Here is a 23,007-nt window from a genome sequence, read left to right on the forward strand (position 1 = left end):
GAGGTTGGCGGGCGAAGGCAAAGGGAGAGACACTGAACACTCCCGAGTTGGGATTGATTTACTTCATTAACCGAGATTACAAGTTTAACTTACAAACCAGAGGTCAAAATTTCTCATTAACAAGGGGACCGTGGAGAACCTCGGGGCTTGGAGACCACTCTTATTACTGACTACACATTTCAATCTGTCTTTGATGTTCCATGTCTGCCTTTCTACCCCCTCTTTCCCCCTCCTATTTTTTGGCAGCGAGGTTGATTTTAATTGTAGCTATAGAACAGAGCATAGTTTGCCTGTAAGCCAGCCTCCACATCTGTAGTGAGTGCAGCTTTAGTGATATTGGGTGCAGTCCATAGCTTGGGGCTAATTTTAATGGTCCCCCCCCTCCCTCCTTCATTGGAGACTCAGATTGTTTTCCACGTGATTCCTGTTAATTTAGCTGGAGGAAAGGGCATCAGTTTTCCTTGTGCTTTTCCCCCTCTCTCCCCATGCCTCTCACTCTATTGCCTCACTCCTTCTTTCTGATCTACAGCCTCAAAGAAAGAAGGTGAAATGAATTCAAATGGAAAAATAGACTGTGCTCACTATTAAATCGCTCGCCTACCTTTGTCCCTCGCATTGCGCCTGGTTGAGACAGATAGGAGAAAGCCAGTGTGGCTGTACAAACTGGGGCAATTTAGCTGCTATTGTCGCTTTTACGTCAACAAACAAAGCTCTTCCTTTGATGTGATAAATGGCCTAAGTGCCTGGATGATAACTCAGAGCTCATAAATGTGTCAAGGATGTTTCAAAGCTCTGAGCATGTTTAACACTGCAGGACATTGTGCACTGAGGCACAGTTTACATCGCAGAACCTTTAATGCTAACCTTAGATGTACAGAGGAGCCTCTGCCTATCATAAGCTAGCAAAACTGCAGCAACTCAGTTCAGACAGGATTCACCATATGAGATGAGAGGAGATCACAACATACAAAAATCAATGGGTGGAAATGAAACAGTAAAGTGTTCAAATCGTATTAAATGTGTTAAAGGACAGAGTACAGAGGGTGTCATGGAATAATCATTATAAACAGAGCTATTTTTGGCTTGTCTGTCTCTCATCCTTTATTCACTGAACTCAAGTCTGTAAAGGATGAGAGACAGACAAGCCAAAAATAGCTCTGTAAAAGCTGTAATATATCTATACCATCTTACCAGCTTTTACATACAATATACAAATGTTGGTGGCTGGAGAAAAGAATTGAATATGGAATAGAGTTGACTTTTGTGTAGGATGCAGTAGTAATGTGTAGAAGTAATGATCCTAAAAGTTAATTCCCTTTCATTCTATACTTGTTAAAGCATTCATGAGGCCAAAGGTCATTTCTCCATACAACTTCAAACACCCTTTGCTAGCACACGTCATCACAAACTCCTAAAACTGGTAGCTCACCCTTGACTTTTGTGTTGAACCTGTGTGTGCAGATAGCTGGGTAAGGGTTGTAGGATCGGAACAATTAAGCTGGAGGCAGTTGGAGTATGTGCGCCTGAGCACCCTCTGCCTGTGTGCTGACCCACCACTGGGGCCACAGCAGGCCCTCTTCCAGCAAGCCAGCCAGCAGCCGCAGCCATTGGTTCCTTGGAACTAATCCACCCCGAGGAGCCCTGTAAGACCCCCTTTGTTCCCTCCTGCAGACTAGATCAAGCTGGAGACAGACACTCCAGTCTTGACTGGCTATCAATTTCACAGCTTCTAGCGATCTACATCCAGGCACAGGCCCAACTGCGGCCAAGCCGCCATCACATTAAAGGTGATTGAAAGGGGGGATCGGGCTGCGGGGAAAGAAGCAAAATTGTGTCACGTGAATTCCGTCACAGTCCAAACAAGGTGGAAAGGTGGTCTGTTTAGTGAAAAAATAAGCAGGAGTAAAGGAATATAAAAAAAGCGGATTTCAGCAGGAGTTCTGCCTCTCAGTGAACAGAACAGGATCTCAACAAGGCCATTATCTGGCTCCTAATTTGAGCTCTGGCACAGCACTGAAGGGCTGCCTTTGTCTAGGATTAATGCGGAAAGCTCAGGATGCGATGTCAGAGGGAAATAATCAGCGTGGGCCCTTCATAACGTTGGCTGCTTGTGCTCCTGGCCAGGGCCCCCGGCTCATTTTTGTGGAGATGAAATCTATGACAAGCCCCTCAGTGAAGCTAAGAGCAGGCAACAGTCCAGTAACACCCACAGGCCTCCAGGCATCCTGTGACCCCCTTAGAAAAGTCACATTCACTTTGCTCTGGAGAAGGGAAAGAGAACGCCGCAGGCGATTCCAGCCCATGTGAAATGAAGAAATGTGAGGAGGTGAAAACGAAGTGAAAATAAGTTAAGATTCCTCCTCCGCCCCCTCTGCAATCACTCCAGAGGAGGGGCACACTGTGGCTTCACTTTATTATGCCGTATAATTAAACATATACAGGACATTAAAAAAGGGAGAAAAACATAAAAAAGCCAACAACTCTGCCATAATGTATATTCATGTTTATGTTGTGTAACTGCATTTAGGGAAACAGTTTGAAAATTCAGGGTTGGTTTTTTTTTTCTAATGCAGCATGAGGTCGGGGGCTAATACCCATCAGGGTAAAACATTCTGAAAGAGGTTGGCACTGTACTCAAGGACCAGAAATAATGCTTTTATTTTGTTATTTATGCTTTTTTACCGTTTGCATTACCATGCTCCTCTGCAGCATATTGCTGCTAAGCGAAGGATGTGAAGATGCAACTCGATAAGCAGGTTATTAAAATGACCAATTGACATTCAAAATTCAGGCTTATTTTAGATTCATCATATTTACAGATGAATATGTGGAATTTAAATATTTCCCAGCTGCGTAAAGGAAAAATATGATTTGGTACAGCAACTAGGCATGACTTCATGTATAACCCTGTGCTACAGAAATGTGATACTAAGGTTGTTGCTTTTGGAACCTGTAACGGAAGAGTTTTCTTTGTAATACCAGAGTTCAGGTTAATTAAAACCATAACAGGCAAGTCACATAGAAGTGTGTCGCTGTGCTGTCTGTACAGTGCAGATATTTCCTTACATCCATCATTTCATCCTTCCTAACTTTGAGTGAAACAGGTTGAGTCTTCAGATGTATCTCTAAACTTAAATCATTCTTACCAGTAGAAGAACACAACTGAGCTCAAAGATAAAGACAGGCATAAATAAGACCAACAAAACTAGTCTGCAAGACAAACCTGCTTCCTGGTATTTCAAGAAAAGTACTGACTCATCACTCTAAAGATTAAGATTTTATCCTCTTTATTTACTCACTCCTTGGACATTTCTTTGTAGGCAATCATCGCTGATCATTTGATGCACGCCACAGGCCCGACTGTTTTTGAAACGCTCCGTTTCATTCATCTGGTAATGAAAATTTGGCCCTCTGCTAAACTGTTCCTCTGCTAAAAAAATGAACTACCTGGCTCAAAATGTTCATAATATGTATTAATATGAAATAAAATGAATAACTTTAGTGCAAAATGACAAATAACCCTTTTGGCACCCATATAAACCTCATGTGAATGTCGCACGGTCAATGTGGCTTGTCATTGCTACTCTCGACGCCTGTTGTGTCAGTAGTTCTAAAACCATGCCTGCTTCCAGTGTTGGGAAGGTTACTTTTAAAATGTATTCCACTACAGATTACAGAATACATGCCCCAAAATGTATTTTGTAACGCACTCTGTTACGTTACTCAATGAGAGTAACGTATTCTGAATATTTTGGATTACGTAATATTTTATCATGCTTTTACAACTACATGAATGTACTATTGCTGTGTTTTTTTACTATTACAGAAGGCTACTCACCATACCAAAACCAACTAGATTTTTAAATCTTAATATAAATGAGTAACAGTAGGATGGACATTAGGTAAAGCTGCACTTTTTGCAGCGATCTCGTACAGAAAACTATTCCGCGTGTATATAAAATATGTCCACGTCTCCGAACTGTAGTAAAGGGACCTCTGGCTAATATGTCGGGTTCGTGTTGGGCTCGTAGCCGAAAACTAGCTTTACTTTGTTGTCTGGGTCAACTTTGCTAGCGAGAGACAGAGAGAGGCATTGAAAGGCTGCTCCAACGGAACTTATTGTTTAGGAGAAAAACACGAACACAGTGTACAGTTGAGTCTTAACAGCTTACTTACAGCTGGGCTACGCTGCCCATGAGGCTACATTCTTTAGGGCTATGCCTGTAACACTCTGCCTATTGCCTTCATATTAAAGAATTTTTGAACAATAATTTTAAAAAATATTTTCATTATGCGGGCCGCAAGTAGAGGTGACATAGGCCGCGAGATTGAGACACGGGCATTAGAGCCTCTTAATGTGTGTTTTGTTTGGCTTTCCAGTAGGGCTGCACGATTAATCGTTAGAAAATCGCGATCTCGATTCATACTTATGTGCGATCTCATTTCCAAATGACAACGATTTAAAAAAAAAAAAAAAAAAAAAGACGACGACAACGACGATTATACCGCATTTTGATCAGGGACGTACTCTGCATGAAAACAAGCGCTCACTCTTCCTGCTCAACAAATGACAAGGGCGGAGCCTTATACCACGTGATACAGAAGCTGTGCTGTGTGATGCTAAAATCAGCAGGGAAAAAACAATGGAGAGCACGTTGCTCTACAAGGGCCTGATATCCACTTATGAGGACATTATACTGCTACTGTTCTATCAACATTTTAAACAAATATATTCATGTGGCTCTTATTTTTCTTAAAAACAAAAATAAGGTAAAAAAAAAAAAAATCTGGTAATTCTTTGTTTTTATATTCATTGGGCCCCAATATGACCAAATATGAAAGAGAAATTAAAAATGCATGCCGTGGAAGAGTTCGGGTCTTATGAGGTTAATGAGAGAAAATAAAACAACTGAATTTTTAAAAATGCTCTTTGTGCTTATAACATATTAAAATTATAAAAACAATAATAAAAGTCTAAAAACAACTGACCAAGAATAGTCACAGGTATCACAGCTGGTTTATTTAACGTTTCCTTTGGTGTGTGAGGAGACGTTGACATGCAGAGTTTAAAACAGTCCTCATTTTGCAGTGGATGACTTTTCAGCTGGAGGAATAAATTCGTGGTACTGCTAACTTTTGCGGCAATCGTTTTACGGGATGTTTTGCAAGTTACCGCATCTTGTTCAACACCCTCCATGTGAAATCCAAATTCCCTCGCTTGTTTGAAACTTCCGCTGTCGCCATATTTTCCCTATCTGGTAGTATATAAAACGCATGCTCAGTGTAGTCTGCCAGGTAGACAATTTTCTGGTTGGATTAATGATGCATTTGAAGTGTGTGGGAGAAAAAAGAACTCACAGTAAATTACATGCAGACAGCTTAATATTGCCATGGCTATTTATACTGGATGGTTACAATAAAGCTATTTTAACAAGCATACATTGAAAAACTCGCAATACATCGAGTATATTCAATGCATCGTCCACCCCTAAACAGAAGGTTGGAAAAACATTGCTTTGATGAGTCTTGGTTTTTGCTGTTACATTTGGATGACATGATCAAAATTTGGCTTAACTAAGATGAAAGCATGGATCCATCCTGTCTTGTATCAACAGTTCAGTTTGGTGGTACAATGATGTTGTGGATATTTTCAATGAACACAACTGGGCCCCTTACCACCAACGGAACAACAGTTAAATGCCTGCCTGAATAATCACCACAGTATACCCACCTTTGATGGCTGCTTCCAGCAGGATAACGCATCAAAATTTAGATCATGTCAAACTTTTTTCAGCACAACTGTAGGGTCATAATTTGTATTAGCAGATATGACCATCGCAATGACCGCAAGCTCATTGCACTCAAATGGTCTTCACTGTAGCCAAATTTATTCCAAGAAAGCACTTAGTGGTAAAGTTGAACAAGAGAATTGAGAGTCACATCATGAAATATAATCAGTTTTTTTCTGGTTATTTTTTTGTTTCTTTCATAACCTGGCCTCATGTCTTGCATTTGGGTGTCCTCTATAGCAGTTGCATCCCATAACGTTGAGCAGAGGCTTAAAATTTGCAATAATTAATTTTTTTTTCCATTACCAAGTGCCAAGTTTATGACTACCAAAAAAAAAAAAAACTTGACCATTCTCTGAAATGTGAAAAGTATGATTTAACAACAAGATGGTAATTAGATTCAGGAGAATAGACGGCATTAAAAACTGAACACCTAAGATGTGTTCCAGCAATCTGACCAGCAGTCAGTATCAGAAACCACAACATTACCTGCAGTTATCCATTGTTATTCTTATTCACTGTATTGCAGATAAGATATTCAGTGACTCATTTTTACTATCGAGTACTTACCGCAGTTGGGGATGACACGACTATGTAAAATTACCACTGAATACTGCCTACACAAGAAATTTAAACAAAGAAGCAATATTTTGAGGGGAAAACAATGTCTTTGGGTAAAACTCTAATATGTTGAAATGTTTATTGTTATTCAATTCAATTCAATCTTTATTGGCAGACTTCATGTCCATAAAAACAAGACAAGACACAAGAAACACACACACAACTCCACCCCCCCCCCCCCCCACACACACAAGGTATAAACCATTAAATATATATAGGGGAGAGCGGGGTAAGTTGTCACACTCTTCACACTGACTAACTTTTACTGAGCACCATACATCACAACGTAATAAATGTTTCACCAAATGAAAGACGGAAGTCTCGGGCACATATGATGTATTCATTACATTTTCATATCTTATCTCATTACGGAGTTGTAGACTGTTGAATGGAGAATGTGCACTTGTGACAATTTGCCCCATCGGCAGGTAAGTTGTCACACTAGATTATCTTAAAATAAGAACACAAATACTTAATTATGATTATTGATTTTAATTGTTAAATTCAAACCAAAACTGGAAATTTGAACAATTATGCCAAGAGAATTTGGAAAAAAACAATTATTTCAATTCAATACACATTTTAATCAAAACATTAAGTAGAAAGAAAACTTTAGTTTGAACTTTAAACTCAAATGTTCTCTGGCTTGCACATAAATCCATCATAACTGAATGGAATGCTGCAAATAACTTGCTTTACTTAACATGTTTATCCTCTGAACAAAACAGATGCCCTATTTCTGATTAATCAGACTCAACTTCATAGTCACAATTCTGGCACACATAAATTGCCTGGCCTGAGGTGCAAGCATCATGGGCCCATTTGTTGCATTTCACGCATTTTACCCAGGTCTCTTTTGGACGACTGTTTGAAAATGGCTCCACACAGACAAGGCAGAAGCACTCTTCATCATCTGATGATGACTCTTGAATTATTTTTCTTCTTTTAGCTGCGTTGTTCTTCATAGGTCCAGATGTTTCCCCCCCTCGCGTCCCTCTTTTGAAACAGCTTTTTGCTAGATTCAGCCTTATTCTTTTCTTTTTCTAGTTGCTGCTTCACTGGCGTGTCGGTTAGAATTGCTGATTTGCATCGTTTTCTTCCTTTGCTGGATGGTTTTCGGCGGCCAGCTTTTGGATATGGCTGGATGTCCTCTGGAGTTGGTAGTCCGCTGTCAGTAATTGCAGTGCGGTAATTTATGTCAAAATCCTTTGCTGTACTTGTGATTGATTTGTTCTGCATCTTTACCTGCCTGACTGCCTTTAACATAATGTCAGGTGGTGTTCTGCCACGCTCTGTCTTTCGTTGATAATTTCGAACCATCTTACTTTCTTCCTTCCTTCCTTAATTCCTGCCTCTCCTTCCTTTCTTCAAAAACCTTATTACAAATACAAATGAATTACAATATCACAATTTTTTGGAGCATTTATTTGTACTGGGGCAAGTTGTCACATGTGACGACTTGCCCCAAAGTTAATGAGACAACTTGCCCCAAACTGACATTTATGCTAATTTTGGCTAAATGTCAGGGTTAGCTCAACATAGCACATCAGCTGAAGTATCAAAAGACACGTTAATGTCTCCTCTATTTTGTGTAAAATAATAATCTGTAACATCTATACCTAACAAAGTTGTACTGAAGAAAATTTAAAGTGATTTATTTTTCCTTTTAGGTCAAAAAAATAAAAAAGATGTGCTCACCTCAGATTAGAGCAGTCTTGACCACATGTGAACAGGAGGTTGACTATAGAAGAAGAAGTCACACAAAGTGGCTATTTCATTTTTGAGATAGAGCCTCTAGTGTTGGAGTTATGAACAGTGTGACAACTTACCCGTGTGACAACTTACCCCGCTCTCCCCTATGTATATAAATAAGTATATAAAGCATTTGTAAAAATATAAAACCATAATATACATAAAACACAATTACTTAAAATAAATCAATAAATACACAAACACTTTAACCAGTGCTTTCTGAGACTGGATGAGTAACGGGAACCACTCACTGTTGGATCTGTAAGTGCTAAAATTATACTGTTACTCAAACCATCCAGTCGTTCTCTAAAATTGAACATTAACTTTCTTAAAAGTGCTTTAAAAGTCCAGACACCCACAGCTACAAACATCTGGCTGGCACTACCACTTCTAGGTATCCTGCAAAGGATTCTCATCGCATCATTATATGCAACATGCAGCTTCTGCATGCTACATTGCTTGTAGGATGACCACAAGGGGGCAGTATATAGCGGTGTGCAATACGCTTTAAACAAAGCCACTTTAACTGGAAGTGAACAAAAGCTGAATTTGCGTGCAATAGTATTTGCCTGCACATAGAGCTTACATCGTTGTCTGTATATGTCATCATCATCATTCATTTGCTCAGTAATAAAGTGACCGAGGTATTTCACCTTTTTATGAACTTCAAGAGTTTTTTGTGCCAGTTTAAACAAAGGGAAATTTAGCTGTTTATCCTGCTTGGTTCTACATATCAAAACAGCACTTTTAGCAGCATTGTACTCAATGTCATATTGCACACCATATTCAGTACAGACATTAAGAAGATCCTGTAACCCAGCACTGCTTGGACTAAAAACAACCAGGTCATCTGCATACATAAGATGATTTATCAGTGCTTTACCTAATATACACCCAGTGTTACAGGCTCTCAGCTGTATGGACAAATCATCAACATATAAATTAAATAAAATTGGAGACAAAATCCCACCCTGTGTAACACCATTGCTGACACCAAAGGGGGCAGAAATACTGCTTCCCCATTTAACCTGCATGTTCTGATGAGCGTACCAGTAAGAGAGAATCCTCACGATGTATTGAGGAACTCCCCGTCTCTTCAGTTTATCAAAAAGTTTTCTGTGGTTCACTCGATCAAAAGCCTGTTGAAATCACCCAATTCTTTGAATCTTTGGGCTGAAGGAAGGACAATACTCGGTGTATATATGCTCAATCAACAATCATTTATTTCCATACAATTCAACAGTCAGAGCATTACAACGTCCGGACGGGAGAGATGCTACCAGAGGGTCAGGCACATGTCTCAAAATGGTGACGGGTTGCTCAGCTTTTTATAGTCTCTAGTGGCCCCCATCTAGTCGTAAAAGCCAAAACATCACATTCTTTCTCTGTTACAGCGCCTAAGTTATGACCTCGGCAGTTGTTTCTCTGCTTTCTGTAAGGTGGGGGTGTGGAATGTGGTCTATCTATCTCCCCTGTCTTTAGACACAGAGTCTCCTGCTTACAACCTTCTCTTCATGATTCAACAATTAAGCATGTCAAGAAAACAGTGTAACACATTCCCAGCAGATCAAGGATACAGAGTGATGCACATTTATCTAATGAACTAATATGTGAATATGTTCTGTTAACTCAAAAGTATAATGAGAACTAAACTACATACAGCTCACACACTCTATGTTAAAGGGTATAACATGATCTACAGCAGTTAACATAATTCAACTATTTTGATTACATATATAAGGTAACATATAATAACAGAATAATCTAACAAGCCTTAAAGGCATCAATGAAACACATGAGGACAGATGAATTTTTAGCCCTATACAAACTGACTATTTCCTTGAGTGCATATATGCACATGTCAGTGCCATGCTTTGGTTTGAAGCCAAACTGATTATCCAGAGAAGAGATGAACACACTCATTCTGTCAAACAAGATTCTTTCTAACACCTTAGATAAAATACTGGCTAGTGCAATTGGCCTGTAATTATCCAAACAGCTCACTTTTGCAGCTTTGTCTTTCATAACTGGTACCAGTAAAATACACAGCATTGAGTCTGGTAATATGCCATGAATCATAAACCCAGTGAAACAGAGTGCTAAAAGAGGAGCTAGCCTTAAACTAGTCCCGGGGTGACCGTGCGTTTGCTCTGGCTGCCCCGGTACTGTGGAATACCCTTCCTCTCGACCTCCGCGCATCTGACTCCATTGCACTGTTCAAATCACGATTAAAAACCCACTTATTCAATCTTGCCTTTCCCTCTAGTTAATATTTCTTTTATGATTTTATATCATGCACTTCTATGCTCATTTAAATTCTTGTTTGCTCTGTACCTGTTGCTTTCCTATGTATTAGTGACAGTTATCTGTTTGCATATTTAGTACTTGCTTTGGTCCTATTTCTATTATCCTCCTCCTATACTCTATTTTACTTGTTAAGCACCTTGGCATACCCTTCGTTTTTAAGTGTGCTTTATAAATAAAGTTTATTATTATTATTATTATTATTATTATTAAACTAGCATGTTTTAAATGTTCTGCAGTGATGTGATCCAAACCAGAGGATTTATTATCAGACAACCTATGAATGGCTTCATATACTTCATGTGTCCTTACACTTATTGTGTCATTACTCATGTCAAGATTGTCCTCATATGGATCACTTTTTATGCAGTTAAACAACGCACTGTAATGCTGTCTCCATAATGCTGCAATGTTATCTGCCCCAGAAACACCTTCAACAGTTGATGGTAGAGATGGTTTACAGTTATTAAGAGCTTTCACCTCTTTCCAAAAATCTGCCATATTATTACACAGCATTTTCCTGGCCAAAGAATCTGCTCTCAGCATTTGCTCATTTTTAGTTATAAAGCGAACAGCGTACTTATATCTGGCATTCGCACATTTTTTCTGTTCAAATTCTGGGCCTTGTTTAGGTCTTCCAGCCATGGCCCAACATTTATAAGCTATGCGAGCTTCATCGTGGTACATGGATACTAGGGCTGCCACAAACGATTATTTTGATAGTCGACTAGTCACCGATTATTTTTGCAATTAGTCGACTAATCAGATCATCATCCATTGGACATAAAACGTTCAGCTTATTGCACCAGCAGCATCTGCTCATATATAACTATCATTAGCTTACAGCTTTAAGTGTTTAAGGTATGTGCTAACTAAAAATAAAGACAAGATGATAGTTTATTAAATTTTAATGAAATTTGCAGATTGTTTCGGTGAAGTTTAATAAACTCCTTGCTATCTAAAATACAGTGGGGCAAAAAAGTATTTAGTCAGCCACCGATTGTGCAAGTTCCCCCACCTAAAATGATGACAGAGGTCAGTAATTTGCACCAGAGGTACACTTCAACTGTGAGAGACAGAATGTGAAAAAAAAATCCATGAATCCACATGGTAGGATTTGTAAAGAATTTATTCGTAAATCAGGGTGGAAAATAAGTATTTGGTCAATAACAAAAATACAACTCAATACTTTGTAACATAACCTTTGTTGGCAATAACAGAGGTCAAACATTTACTATAGGTCTTTACCAGGTTTGCACACACAGTAGCTGGTATTTTGGCCCATTCCTCCATGCAGATCTTCTCGAGAGCAGTGATGTTTTGGGGCTGTCGCCGAGCAACACGGACTTTCAACTCCCGCCACAGATTTTCTATGGGGTTGAGGTCTGGAGACTGGCTAGGCCACTCCAGGACTTTCAAATGCTTCTTACGGAGCCACTCCTTTGTTGCCCGGGCGGTGTGTTTTGGATCATTGTCATGTTGGAAGACCCAGCCTCGTTTCATCTTCAAAGTTCTCACTGATGGAAGGAGGTTTTGGCTCAAAATCTCACGATACATGGCCCCATTCATTCTGTCCTTAACACGGATCAGTCGTCCTGTCCCCTTGGCAGAAAAACAGCCCCATAGCATGATGTTTCCACCCCCATGCTTCACAGTAGGTATGGTGTTCTTGGGATGCAACTCAGTATTCTTCTTCCTCCAAACACGACGAGTTGAGTTTATACCAAAAAGTTCTACTTTGGTTTCATCTGACCACATGACATTCTCCCAATCCTCTGCTGTATCATCCATGTGCTCTCTGGCAAACTTCAGACGGGCCTGGACATGCACTGGCTTCAGCAGCGGAACACGTCTGGCACTGCGGGATTTGATTCCCTGCCGTTGTAGTGTGTTACTGATGGTGACCTTTGTTACTTTGGTCCCAGCTCTCTGCAGGTCATTCACCAGGTCCCCCCGTGTGGTTCTGGGATCTTTGCTCACCGTTCTCATGATCATTTTGACCCCACGGGATGAGATCTTGCGTGGAGCCCCAGATCGAGGGAGATTATCAGTGGTCTTGTATGTCTTCCATTTTCTGATGATTGCTCCCACAGTTGATTTTTTCACACCAAGCTGCTTGCCTATTGTAGATTCACTCTTCCCAGTCTGGTGCAGGTCTACAATACTTTTCCTGGTGTCCTTCGAAAGCTCTTTGGTCTTGGCCATGGCGGAGTTTGGAGTCTGACTGTTTGAGGCTGTGGACAGGTGTCTTTTATACAGATGATGAGTTCAAAAAGGTGCCATTCATACAGGTAAAGAGTGGGGGACAGAAAAGCTTCTTACAGAAGACGTTACAGGTCTGTGAGAGCCAGAGGTTTTCCTTGTTTGAGGTGACCAAATACTTATTTTCCACCCTGATTTACAAATAAATTCTTTACAAATCCTACCATGTGAATTCATGGATTTTTTTTTCACATTCTGTCTCTCACAGTTGAAGTGTACCTCTGGTGCAAATTACTGACCTCTGTCATCATTTTAAGTGGGGGAACTTGTACAATCGGTGGCTGACTAAATACTTTTTTGCCCCACTGTATAACAAGACACCGGAGAATATTCTCGAGCATCTCACACTTCTGATGATCAGCTGTCAGCTTGACGTTTATTCAGCCATGTAAAAACTATAACTTTAATCTCAGCCAAACCGATTTACGCAGGAACAAATAAAATACTAAAATAAGCCAAACAATAACATTTTTAAGTTATCTAAGTGACTTATATATCATGTTTAACCTGAGCATCGAAAGACAGCGGTGTGTTTGAAAAGATCTGTCGGGAGTCCGGTGTTCTCACGGCTCTAGTGAGCCTAGCCCCCGGCTCGCTATCGAGCTAGTGGGTAACAGATGTCTCCGAAAACATCGGAGCGCTTTTGAAAATATGTGGTGTCTTGATAAACTGAGCAGATATTTGAGGTTTACACAGCTACATTCTCGCCTGAAAATATGATAAACGTTTATTTTGTGACTCAGAAAGAATAATAAGAGTAATATTAAAACTAACTAGCTGCCGCCATTGTTGGAAACTGAGCTGGGCCGCGCTATGAATTCTGGGACACCGCTTCTTCTTCTTCATGTAATAATTTAGTTATTTAAAATTTCATAGTTAAAAAAATATTTTTATCATAATGAATTGTGCTGTTTGTTTTATTTTTAGCTTATCAGTTCCTCATAAATAACAAGAAAGTGCACAGATTTCTGTCAAATAAGATAACAATGTCATTGCCTAGGCATGTCCACTAACTAGAAATAGTAGAACATGATTGATTAAATTAGATTAAATCCAAAATTCTCGACTGTTAATTTCCCAAAGATCGATAGCAAGTCAGCATTACAAACTGGTGATGATAAAAAAAACATTGACAATATAGTTCTCACCTCTGTCCCTGATGGCGTGGCCCCCGGTGAATCCACTTTACGTTTTTTTCGGGGTCCAATGGCGGCTAGTGCTGTAAGGTTGGCATCCCGCTGCCTCATCTGGGCCAGTTCCTGTTGTTGCATCTAGTGAAAACATAAGAAACAATCAGACCTTACTATGAACATAAGATTCACATCTAGTATTTCCACATTTTCACATGTTGTTCAGTTCTTCTAAGTCTTATGCACATAATAAATTTGCATCATGGCAGTGCATCCAGACACATTAGCTTAATGCTCCTCCCAAATGTACTTACTGTTGTTGTACTTGTTGTTCTTTCATAATGCTGAGAGATCGTTTTTTTATACTTCTTATGATATTCAAGATTCCTTTTCTTGAATATCATAAGAAGTATAAAATAACAGATCTCTCATCAATATCACTGTATTGTTTTAAATGTCACTCTCAATGTTGACATATTCCTAATTTAACTGGGCTTCTTCATTGACAATAAATGTTGAACTCGATCTCGAACTCTGAAATTAAACTTTTTACTTGTGCATACTGATGGAGCAAAACTTCAAAATATCACCATCTCCCTGTGATGAACCCAAAACCAAATAAAGGGGCACCATAGCAGTTACATATAGCCAGCCAGTAATACTAACCCCCAAACTGCAATTTGCAATCAGAGGCTCAAAAAAACAACAACAACTGTCAGGCATATAAGATTAAGATCAAATGTAAGAATAAGAATTAAAGGGGACTGCAAAAAAAAACAAACAAAAACAAGATTTCTTGAACTGTATAAGTAGAATTTCCTGAGCAAAACAAAATGGTAGACTGTTCTCAGCCATTAACCGAGCTCCTCTCAAAGACTATGTGTGTGTAGTCACATGGTTCTGAGGATGTGTGGGGGTTGCGGGGAGGCACTGCCCAAGGTAATGTCATGCCTACCCTCAGGGTTGAGGGGGAATCCAGCATTGCTGGGAGCTGCCCTTTATATTGGGTGGAGGTGTGAGGGCCTGGGGCCACGGTACAGAGGGTGTCAGCACTCCCTTCAACATTCAAACAAAGTATACAGACACACAACACACACACACACACATGCCTATCAATCTTGGCCACAGCACAGGGAATGCCTACCCACCAGCTTGCCTGCGTGTCTGCCCGCTGGGGGAGTGAGGCCTGGGTTGAAGCGTACAGTGACAATCAATGTGCGCCTTGATGTCTTTCATGTTCTTTTATGTTATCTCTCAGCATGTGTTCGCTGGGCACTGGTGTTTGCGTGAGGCATGTATGTTGTCTGATCAGGGGAAAATTTCATGTTACTTTCAGATGGCGCTCTGTAAAAGGTTGCTTTGGTGTACAAAGTCTGATCTTAAATGTGCATGCAGTTGCTTCTGATTTTTTCCTAAAATCCCGCTGGCAAGGCATGCCCTTTAGGGTGTTGCCACTTCACATTTAGCACGGCGGAATGTTGAAAGATTCAAACACGCTGACAACACAAAGTAGGGGGAATAATAGCAGCAGTACCAACCAGCTCAATGAATAAACTACATTTATTTATTCCTTTTACATTGGATAGTGGTCAAAATAAAGATTTTGACTAATAGTAACAATTTGGACAAATGTTGAGTCAGGCTCTTAAAGTCATGCAAATGTATACAGGCATTAGAATAGAGTCACACACTAGGGATTGTGGCTGGATATGGCAAACAGAGTGGATATGATTTTTGCCCCTGTCTACATGGAAAAGGCTGCATTAATATTATCACTGTTATCCTTATTAGGCTTTGCCACAAACAACAGACAAACCTCTTCAGGCCTGACCTTAAAGAATCCCACTGAAAAGTGAGCCGTGACAGAGCATAGAGAGTGAGAGAGCGAGAGACAGAAAGAGAGTGAGTGAGGTCCGCTATCTCACTGATGGCACCAGGATGCCGGCAACTCTGGCTGGCAGTTGGCACCAGGCATGGGCTCCCAGCGCCCACAGCAACTGCCTGCATTTTCAGATTTATGACTGTATGATGAATGTAGACTTCATTTTACCATCTGCAACCCTCCAGTCTGCGTTTCCCGTCAGTAAAGTGGCCGCCGTGACAGTGGGAGACTTATTTCTGATTTCAATCTGGTGCCATTATGCAGAGTCTACCTTCCTTTGTTGACTGCCAGTGGATACAAGCCAGAGTTGAGTAGGGCTGGGGCAGACTTGCTTTGCCTTACAACTTTCTCTGGCTACCCTTAAATGTTTACATATGTATGCTCATATGGTCACACAGAGGTGTACAAATGCTATGAACTCCCCTTTTGTAAACCTTTCTTGATTGTCTGTTGTATGTTATATGTAGCACCATGGCCTGCAAGGAACATTGTCCTGTTTCACTGTGTACTGTACCACTGCACGTTTGGAATGACAGTAAAACCGCTTGACTTAAAATGGTAGCAGCAAAAATATTTACCTTTTCCAAGATCCAGTAATAAGGTTCTGACACCATACTGTTAAATACACCGTCAGTCTCTTCTAGTATGTTTTTACAAACAGAGCTATTCATCTTTCCTAATGATGTTCCTGAAAAAGATTTTACAGACTGACAATGCTGATGATTTATTTTTTATTTTTTTGCAGGAGGACATCTTTTCACATTCTTTAATCTTGTAGAAATACAAAAAAAGCAGAACCGTGACTTCTAAGTGCAATAATCGCTCTGAACCTTCTGGAGTACGCTGTCAGCACTGTTAAGCGATAGGTACAATCATTGCCAAAAACTGCAAAGGTCACCATTGGAATTCTTCCCGGACTGGGAAAATAACCAGCTGACAAGATGCATACATTTGCCAAGTCCGATCAATGGTACCACATAAATATCTGCTGTTCTGAAGTCACTTAAATACCAGTGCTTCCAGTCTGCCGGTATGCCCTTTGTAGGCAAGGAAATGGGACTTGTAAAGTCAAATTATTAGCAAAGGTCAGGAGATGTAGAACATTTCTGAGATAACCCAGAAAATCAATCTACAGCTTTGCTATGAGATTTAAGTTTATATACGCGCAGGTGGCAATTATAAAGTAAGGTAAAACAGTTAATGAGAATATTACAATTGTTCTAATTAAACTGTTCCTTTGCTTTTGTAAATGTAAATTATGACTACTGGATTTAAATAGCTTTTTAAAATGATTTATTATAACATTGTACTGCAGATTAAGTTCCCAGGATAAGAAGAAACCTGTTGTATAAGCATGTTTAAAATTTATGAAGTTCACGTATTTTATTACTCATATTTTTAATAGCAAAAAATAGGAAAATCCTCTTGATTTGATCTGTGATCAACTGTACTGTTTTTTGTTCTTTTCAGTCACCTGCTTCCCAACATCATGAATTATTTACAAGTTAACTCGAGCTCTGCGCCCTTAATAGATTCGTTAAAGTATCTGTCAAGACGTAAGTAAGAAATAACATGGGTTTTTCTTATCACAGAAGAAAGAGCAGTATGCCCCCTTATGATGCAAAAATGTCTAAAATACAGAAAGAACCTTAGAGCGGTCTGACACGCTTGGAGTGAAGAGGAGGATAAGCTGTAGGAGCCATGATGGCCAACCTGCCGTTTTCCATCTCTGCTGTTTTTAACAAAGTCTTTTCTCTCCTCTCCCCCTGCTCCTGGCCTGGGGGACTGCTTGCGGCCCTCCAGACGCTTACAGACAGATGTCCTTGCTAGAGCAGAACATGCTCTCCTTGACGTCACAAGCAGCTACAGGGCTATGAAGGAAGCTAAAGGGCTGTTCGCCCTGCAAAGCCCACAATATAGTGTATAAGGAAGATCATGGGTTTTTGGGTTTTCAGTTAGTGTCTGTCCTAACACCCCCTCCAAACACCCCTCAAAAGCTTTGATCCAATACAACAAAGCAGGCAGCTTTTTACTATATAGACAAAGCATATGTTGTATTTGGTGAATGTCTTTCTTGGACCCAAGGCCCCTGGTGCAAACATTTTTTAAACAGTGATGGGTACAAACTTCGCTGTTTTGCAGTTTCTACATTCATTCTTTATCTTCTAATAGTGTAGAAAAGTTTGAGAGACAAAAATGTACCAAAATACTACAACCACAGCATATTGTCTTTTGCTCTTTTAAACTACCCAGTCTCAATAAATTTAAAGTGTATCACTTTTTTCTTAAAATACAGCCAAATTGCCAGCATTAAAAATAAGTCATCTGATGCTGACTACATAAAAAGTGTTAAATTAATGATAACAGTAGTCAATGCCAGCAGTTTAAGAGAAAGGCAGGAAGGCTTTAACTGGCAGTGTGTCAACTCACTAATTGTAAAAAGATAAAAAGTCTGCGCACGGATTTACAGAAACAGTCTATGGTCTGCCTCTAATACACTTGTGGATATATTATACAGCTTCAAGTACATTACGTCCACAGGACCAGGATATAATCAAATGCATGCAAAATGTAGTTATAAAAAACTATATTTATTCTTTTTTAATGGAACCATAAGTAAACACAATAAGGTTTTAGTTTTTAGCTTCACTGGCAGTGTGGTTCCAGGGATTGCAGTGTCAGTCTTACACGACAATGTTAGATGAATTTCTAAAATTTGTAACATTCTGTTAGACTGTCATGTGACCTTGTGTAGATGACACTATTTTGTATTATTTATTAATGAAGTAATAATAAAATTAATATAAGGTTTAAAAAAAGTAATAACTTTTGATTGTTCATAAGAATGGTTTGGTATTTTGTAATATTTGTATGAAAGAAAAAAATCTCTGCTAAATCAATGCAGACATTATCACTGGGAAACTATTGCATGTCTATATGTAACTGTGCATAGCAGTGTAGGTCTGACAGACTGATGTTTATTTAGTATTTAATTATTAATAATTAATACAAAACAGAAAAAAGGATATGTGCACATTAAATATTTTTGATTATATTATATTCATTTCATATGAATGAATTAATCTGATGCAAAGGCAATGTCTTTTCTTTAGCATGAATTCGAATAATAGATTTTTTGTTTGTTTGGTTTCTTAATAAAGACTGCTTTTGAAATTCAGGTATTTGTAACATTGCGTGTTCATTTGTCTAAGTTTCCCACTAACATAAGAGTGTGTGTGTGTGTTGACATTTTATGTATGTTTTTTATGTATGTCTGTAATCCATGCAACTCATTCACCTGACACCCACATGGCCGACATTACGTGAACATCTGTGAGCCGCATCTTGAGGCCTTTCTTCATGTGAAGTGCCTGGCAGTTAGTTTGCTGCAGGCAGAGGGGCCATTTGCAGTAACCAATCAGGTTTCCCTTCTCCATCTGCACTCATACACTACAAAGAGACGAGTTGAGCCACGACCTGCTAATGTAGGCAAGTGTGGATAGAGACATGTTTGGCTTCATTAGACAAACTGAACTGCAAATAGGAGAACACCATAAAATATTTTGTATTATTATTATAGTGAATTTATATTTAAAGATTTATAATATTTATAACGCTTAAAGTTAAACTATGCGATATTCAGTGTGTATTACTAATATGTTCTGACACATTATATACGGCACTTAAAACTTTGGATTTGCAAAGATACTAGTCTTTCTGAATAGATAGGCAATAGATAATTTAGACAGATATAATAGATAATAAATCACCCAAAGTTAAAAATGTAATAACAAAGCGACATAAACTGTTTTGAAATTCAGTTTCATCATAAATTCTTTGCACATAAATTGTGATTGTGGTATTTTACCTATGGCGCAAAATGTGCAAGATCTAATAGTCTTAGCGCAGTGTGTTCCTTTTCCTCTGAAGTTGAGTATGTCTGAAGTCCTTCCAGGGCGAAGGACCAATTATTTAGAGCCCTCAGTTGTCCCTGGAGCTAAGGTCATTATGTGAGTGTCACTATCACAGCCCTGTGGTTCTTCTTCATATGCAACTTATTTGCAGGAATTAAAATGTATAAAGGGACACTGCATGAAATACATGAATAAATTGAATATGTCTTACAGACTTCGTGCCTTTACTTTGGAGTAAGTAATGCTTCTATAAATAATAACATTTGCACGACACATTTTGCCAAGGAACGGTGTTTAATGAAGGAGCCAGAAATCAGTGTTAAGCAGATTCTGACAGTGTTACACCGGAGCGACAGGGAAAGAGGAGTGATCATTAAAAATACTGCTTATCTAAGGGAAAATTTCCTACTTTAAATGTTCTCTCGCTTTGTCTCGTTCTATGCTGCTGTGCTTCGTCTAGCAATCTTCTCTCTCCCTGTCTTGCTCTCTTTTTTTAACATTTAGATTTGCCGCTCGTCACCTTCTATTGATCACGCCTCATTTGCATCCAGGAAAAGATGAGAACTCAGATATTCACACTCTGAGAGAGGACGATCTCAATGATTTATTCATTTCCAAATCAAAAAAAAGGAGTGAAAGGAAGGTAGATGAGAAGGGGAATCTTCATAGGCAGCAGGCGACTAGGAGGCTCTGAGGCTGGGCTCTTCTTCCCCACACCGCCCCTAGGCACATGGTGTGCAAGTCCTCCTAATTAACAAGGTGAATCATGCTGCCGCTCTCTAATTAGCCAACATGACAATCTAATGGAAACATGCAGGCCGAGCTGGCACACTTAGCATCACCTCTCAAAGACCCCCGCTACTGTCCTTCCCATAAGATTTCCACAAAAATGACTCTTTAGATTTTAAATGAGAAAAAAGAGAAAGGTGGGGCACAGCAGTTCAGGGAAGTGTATTTTTGGGAAAGGTCAGGAGGGAGAAGGTAGTTGATGTGGGCAAGCTATTTTTTCCCCTCTCCTATCCTCTGTGTGCGGTGTTTGTTGCCTAATTGAAACATGTCCTGCCTCCTGCTTCCCTCTCACTTATATCCCAGGCAAAGGAGGCTGGCACCTCGCCACCAGCATAGCTCAGCATAGCTCAGCATGCCCAATTCCCTTGTCGCTTGAGTCCCAAGGAGTGCTCCGGCGCACAAAGAGAAAAGTGAACCTACAGGCTTGTACAGCAACTAGACGAGTCGCTATCTCCCTCTGAGGCAAAAAAAAAATCTCCTTTTTTTGTTGTTTTCCTTCTCATTACAGCACTTTGTAATATTCGAAAACACACAGGAACACCAAAGGTACTTTTAAAGCCTGTTTCTATTTTTTTTTTTCATGTAATATGTCTTGAGGTGAAGAAAAAAAAACTGAAGTTGGAACTACAGACAACAAAGCAACAAATAAAAAATAAGGTTACAGTGTACTATTAAGTAGCCTGCATATCTGGAGGACCTACAAAACAGACCTTTCTTATGTGATAATTAAATTATCCATCTTAACCTGTTTCGTGATCTTTCAGAAAAATAATTGAAATCAAGTTGAAAACATATTAGATTAAAAGCACTCTTGTTAAATTTTTTTTTTTTTTTTAGAAAAATGATTTTTTTTAAAGAACCTAATATATAAAATATACTCAAGAAGCACACATGCATGTTCCTGTAACCATGATTGTGCAAGTTGACCACGATGGCTGCTGCTCAAGTGAAATGAATGTATTGTGTATCTGTAAGGCTAGAAGACAAGAATATAATAACTATGAATTGGGACACACATAACAGCAGGAATTCTCTTTGAAAGTCAGCATGGAGAGGGAGCAAATGTGGAGGAGGGTAGCAGGCTTTTGCCCTGGGGCCTACCTAATGGGGGACAGCGCTCCTTTGAGCAGAGCAGTTTGAGGAGGGCCAGAGGATGAGAGCCTATGAACTCGGAGATGTAACTGGCCTAATAAAAAGCAAGGGGCTGTTACATCGTCTTCTGACAAAGTGTGAGGCTGCAGCTGATGGGGCTCATAGTGTGGGTGGATTCCAGTTTCGCCACGACCTGGTCACTTGTGGCGAAGGCAAGGCCAGTCAAACACATGTATATGTGTATTAAGGACTGGCTGAACAAACGGGTACGATCTAAATAACACAAAACATTAATGCAAACAGTTCTTGAGAATATAGGCAATATATGGGTAAAGTATATTCCTTTGAAAAAGGCTCTGCATATCTCACGTGAATAGTGGTCTAAGTGAATTCAGACTCTAACATATATGTTTGCACCTCAGGAAGGATATATACCTGCAGGCTTTTAATTGGAGCCATGCAAGGTTCAAAGTTGAGCAAGAGCAGAATTAATTTGGTAGAGGTTCAAGACATTTCAAGCAATGCTGCTGCGTCAAATGGGCAAAAAAAATCTCTCAATGCCTGAAGAAGAAAAAATATTTGAGGAAAATTATTCTAACAAAAACCTTTGAGATTCCCACTGGAGAGCTCTCGGTTTCACACAAGTCTTCTGGAATCACTCTAAGCTAGAAGTGGAGTGTTGCTGCAAGGGCATGGTAATGTGGAAGAATGGAAAAAGAATGAGAGGAGAGAAGAGGAGAGGAGAGTAGAAGACCATGTACTCCCTTACGCTCCCTCCCACATCATCTAAAGGTCTGCCAGTGATTGGGCTGGCAGTGGGAGACAGACTGTGTTAACCATTTTTTAACCTTTATTTATCCAGGGAAGCTTGACTAAGCCCCCCGCTGCTTCTAAGAAACACCCTGTTACTAAATCTCACCACAGAGTTCTGCTGTGGAAACTAAAAGAATTTGAATCAAGTGCTGAAAATGTGCTGAATGTTCACTTTTAGTAGTTTCTTCTGTAGTTTTAGTGCTTTCTGCGGTGTTAATTTCCCTTTGTGCGTCTCTCGTCCTGCCTTGTATTTGCTTAAAACAGCAAGGATGATCATCTCACAAGGATCTCAATCCTCCTGCGCTTTTCGTTTTTTTCCAACAGCACACAAGCTTCACGTCTGCAGTTGTCCAAGCATCTTAGCAAAAACACCTAAAATTAAGACCTCAGTGGCTTAAGTGTTAAACCATGAGCTCCCTCAACCTCCCAGCCAAACAGCTTTGACTAATGCCCCACTTATTTGTTTTTGTATTATTAACAACATCAACTGTCTAATAAAGGCATAAAATGCTGGGAAATCATTTTTAAGATGTATGTAGATCTCTTTTCAATTTAGAGAAGAATATAAGTCAATATCTAAGTCTTTTGTTTGTTTTTTTCTTTTTAGGAATTTTGAAACACTTGTTCGACTAAGGGTAAATCCAGATTCACTCTCTATG

General features: G+C 39.5%; 1 protein-coding gene across 2 annotated transcripts in view; it reads right to left on the minus strand.

The window, feature by feature from the left end:
• LOC146639381 (transcription initiation factor TFIID subunit 4) overlaps window positions 1-23,007 on the minus strand; it is a 107,898-nt gene that overhangs the window by 16,851 nt on the left and 68,040 nt on the right. For both annotated transcript variants that reach the window (XM_085362539.1, XM_085362611.1), the window contains one exon: window positions 13,877-13,999. In XM_085362539.1, coding sequence (XP_085218665.1) covers window positions 13,877-13,999 — 123 coding nt within the window. The remainder of the gene's footprint in view (window positions 1-13,876; window positions 14,000-23,007) is intronic.

Source organism: Diplotaxodon limnothrissa, linkage group LG1, assembly GCF_057381915.1.
Source record: "Diplotaxodon limnothrissa isolate DT_005_m linkage group LG1, D_limnothrissa_male_GT1.1, whole genome shotgun sequence".
Lineage (NCBI taxonomy): Eukaryota > Metazoa > Chordata > Actinopteri > Cichliformes > Cichlidae > Diplotaxodon > Diplotaxodon limnothrissa.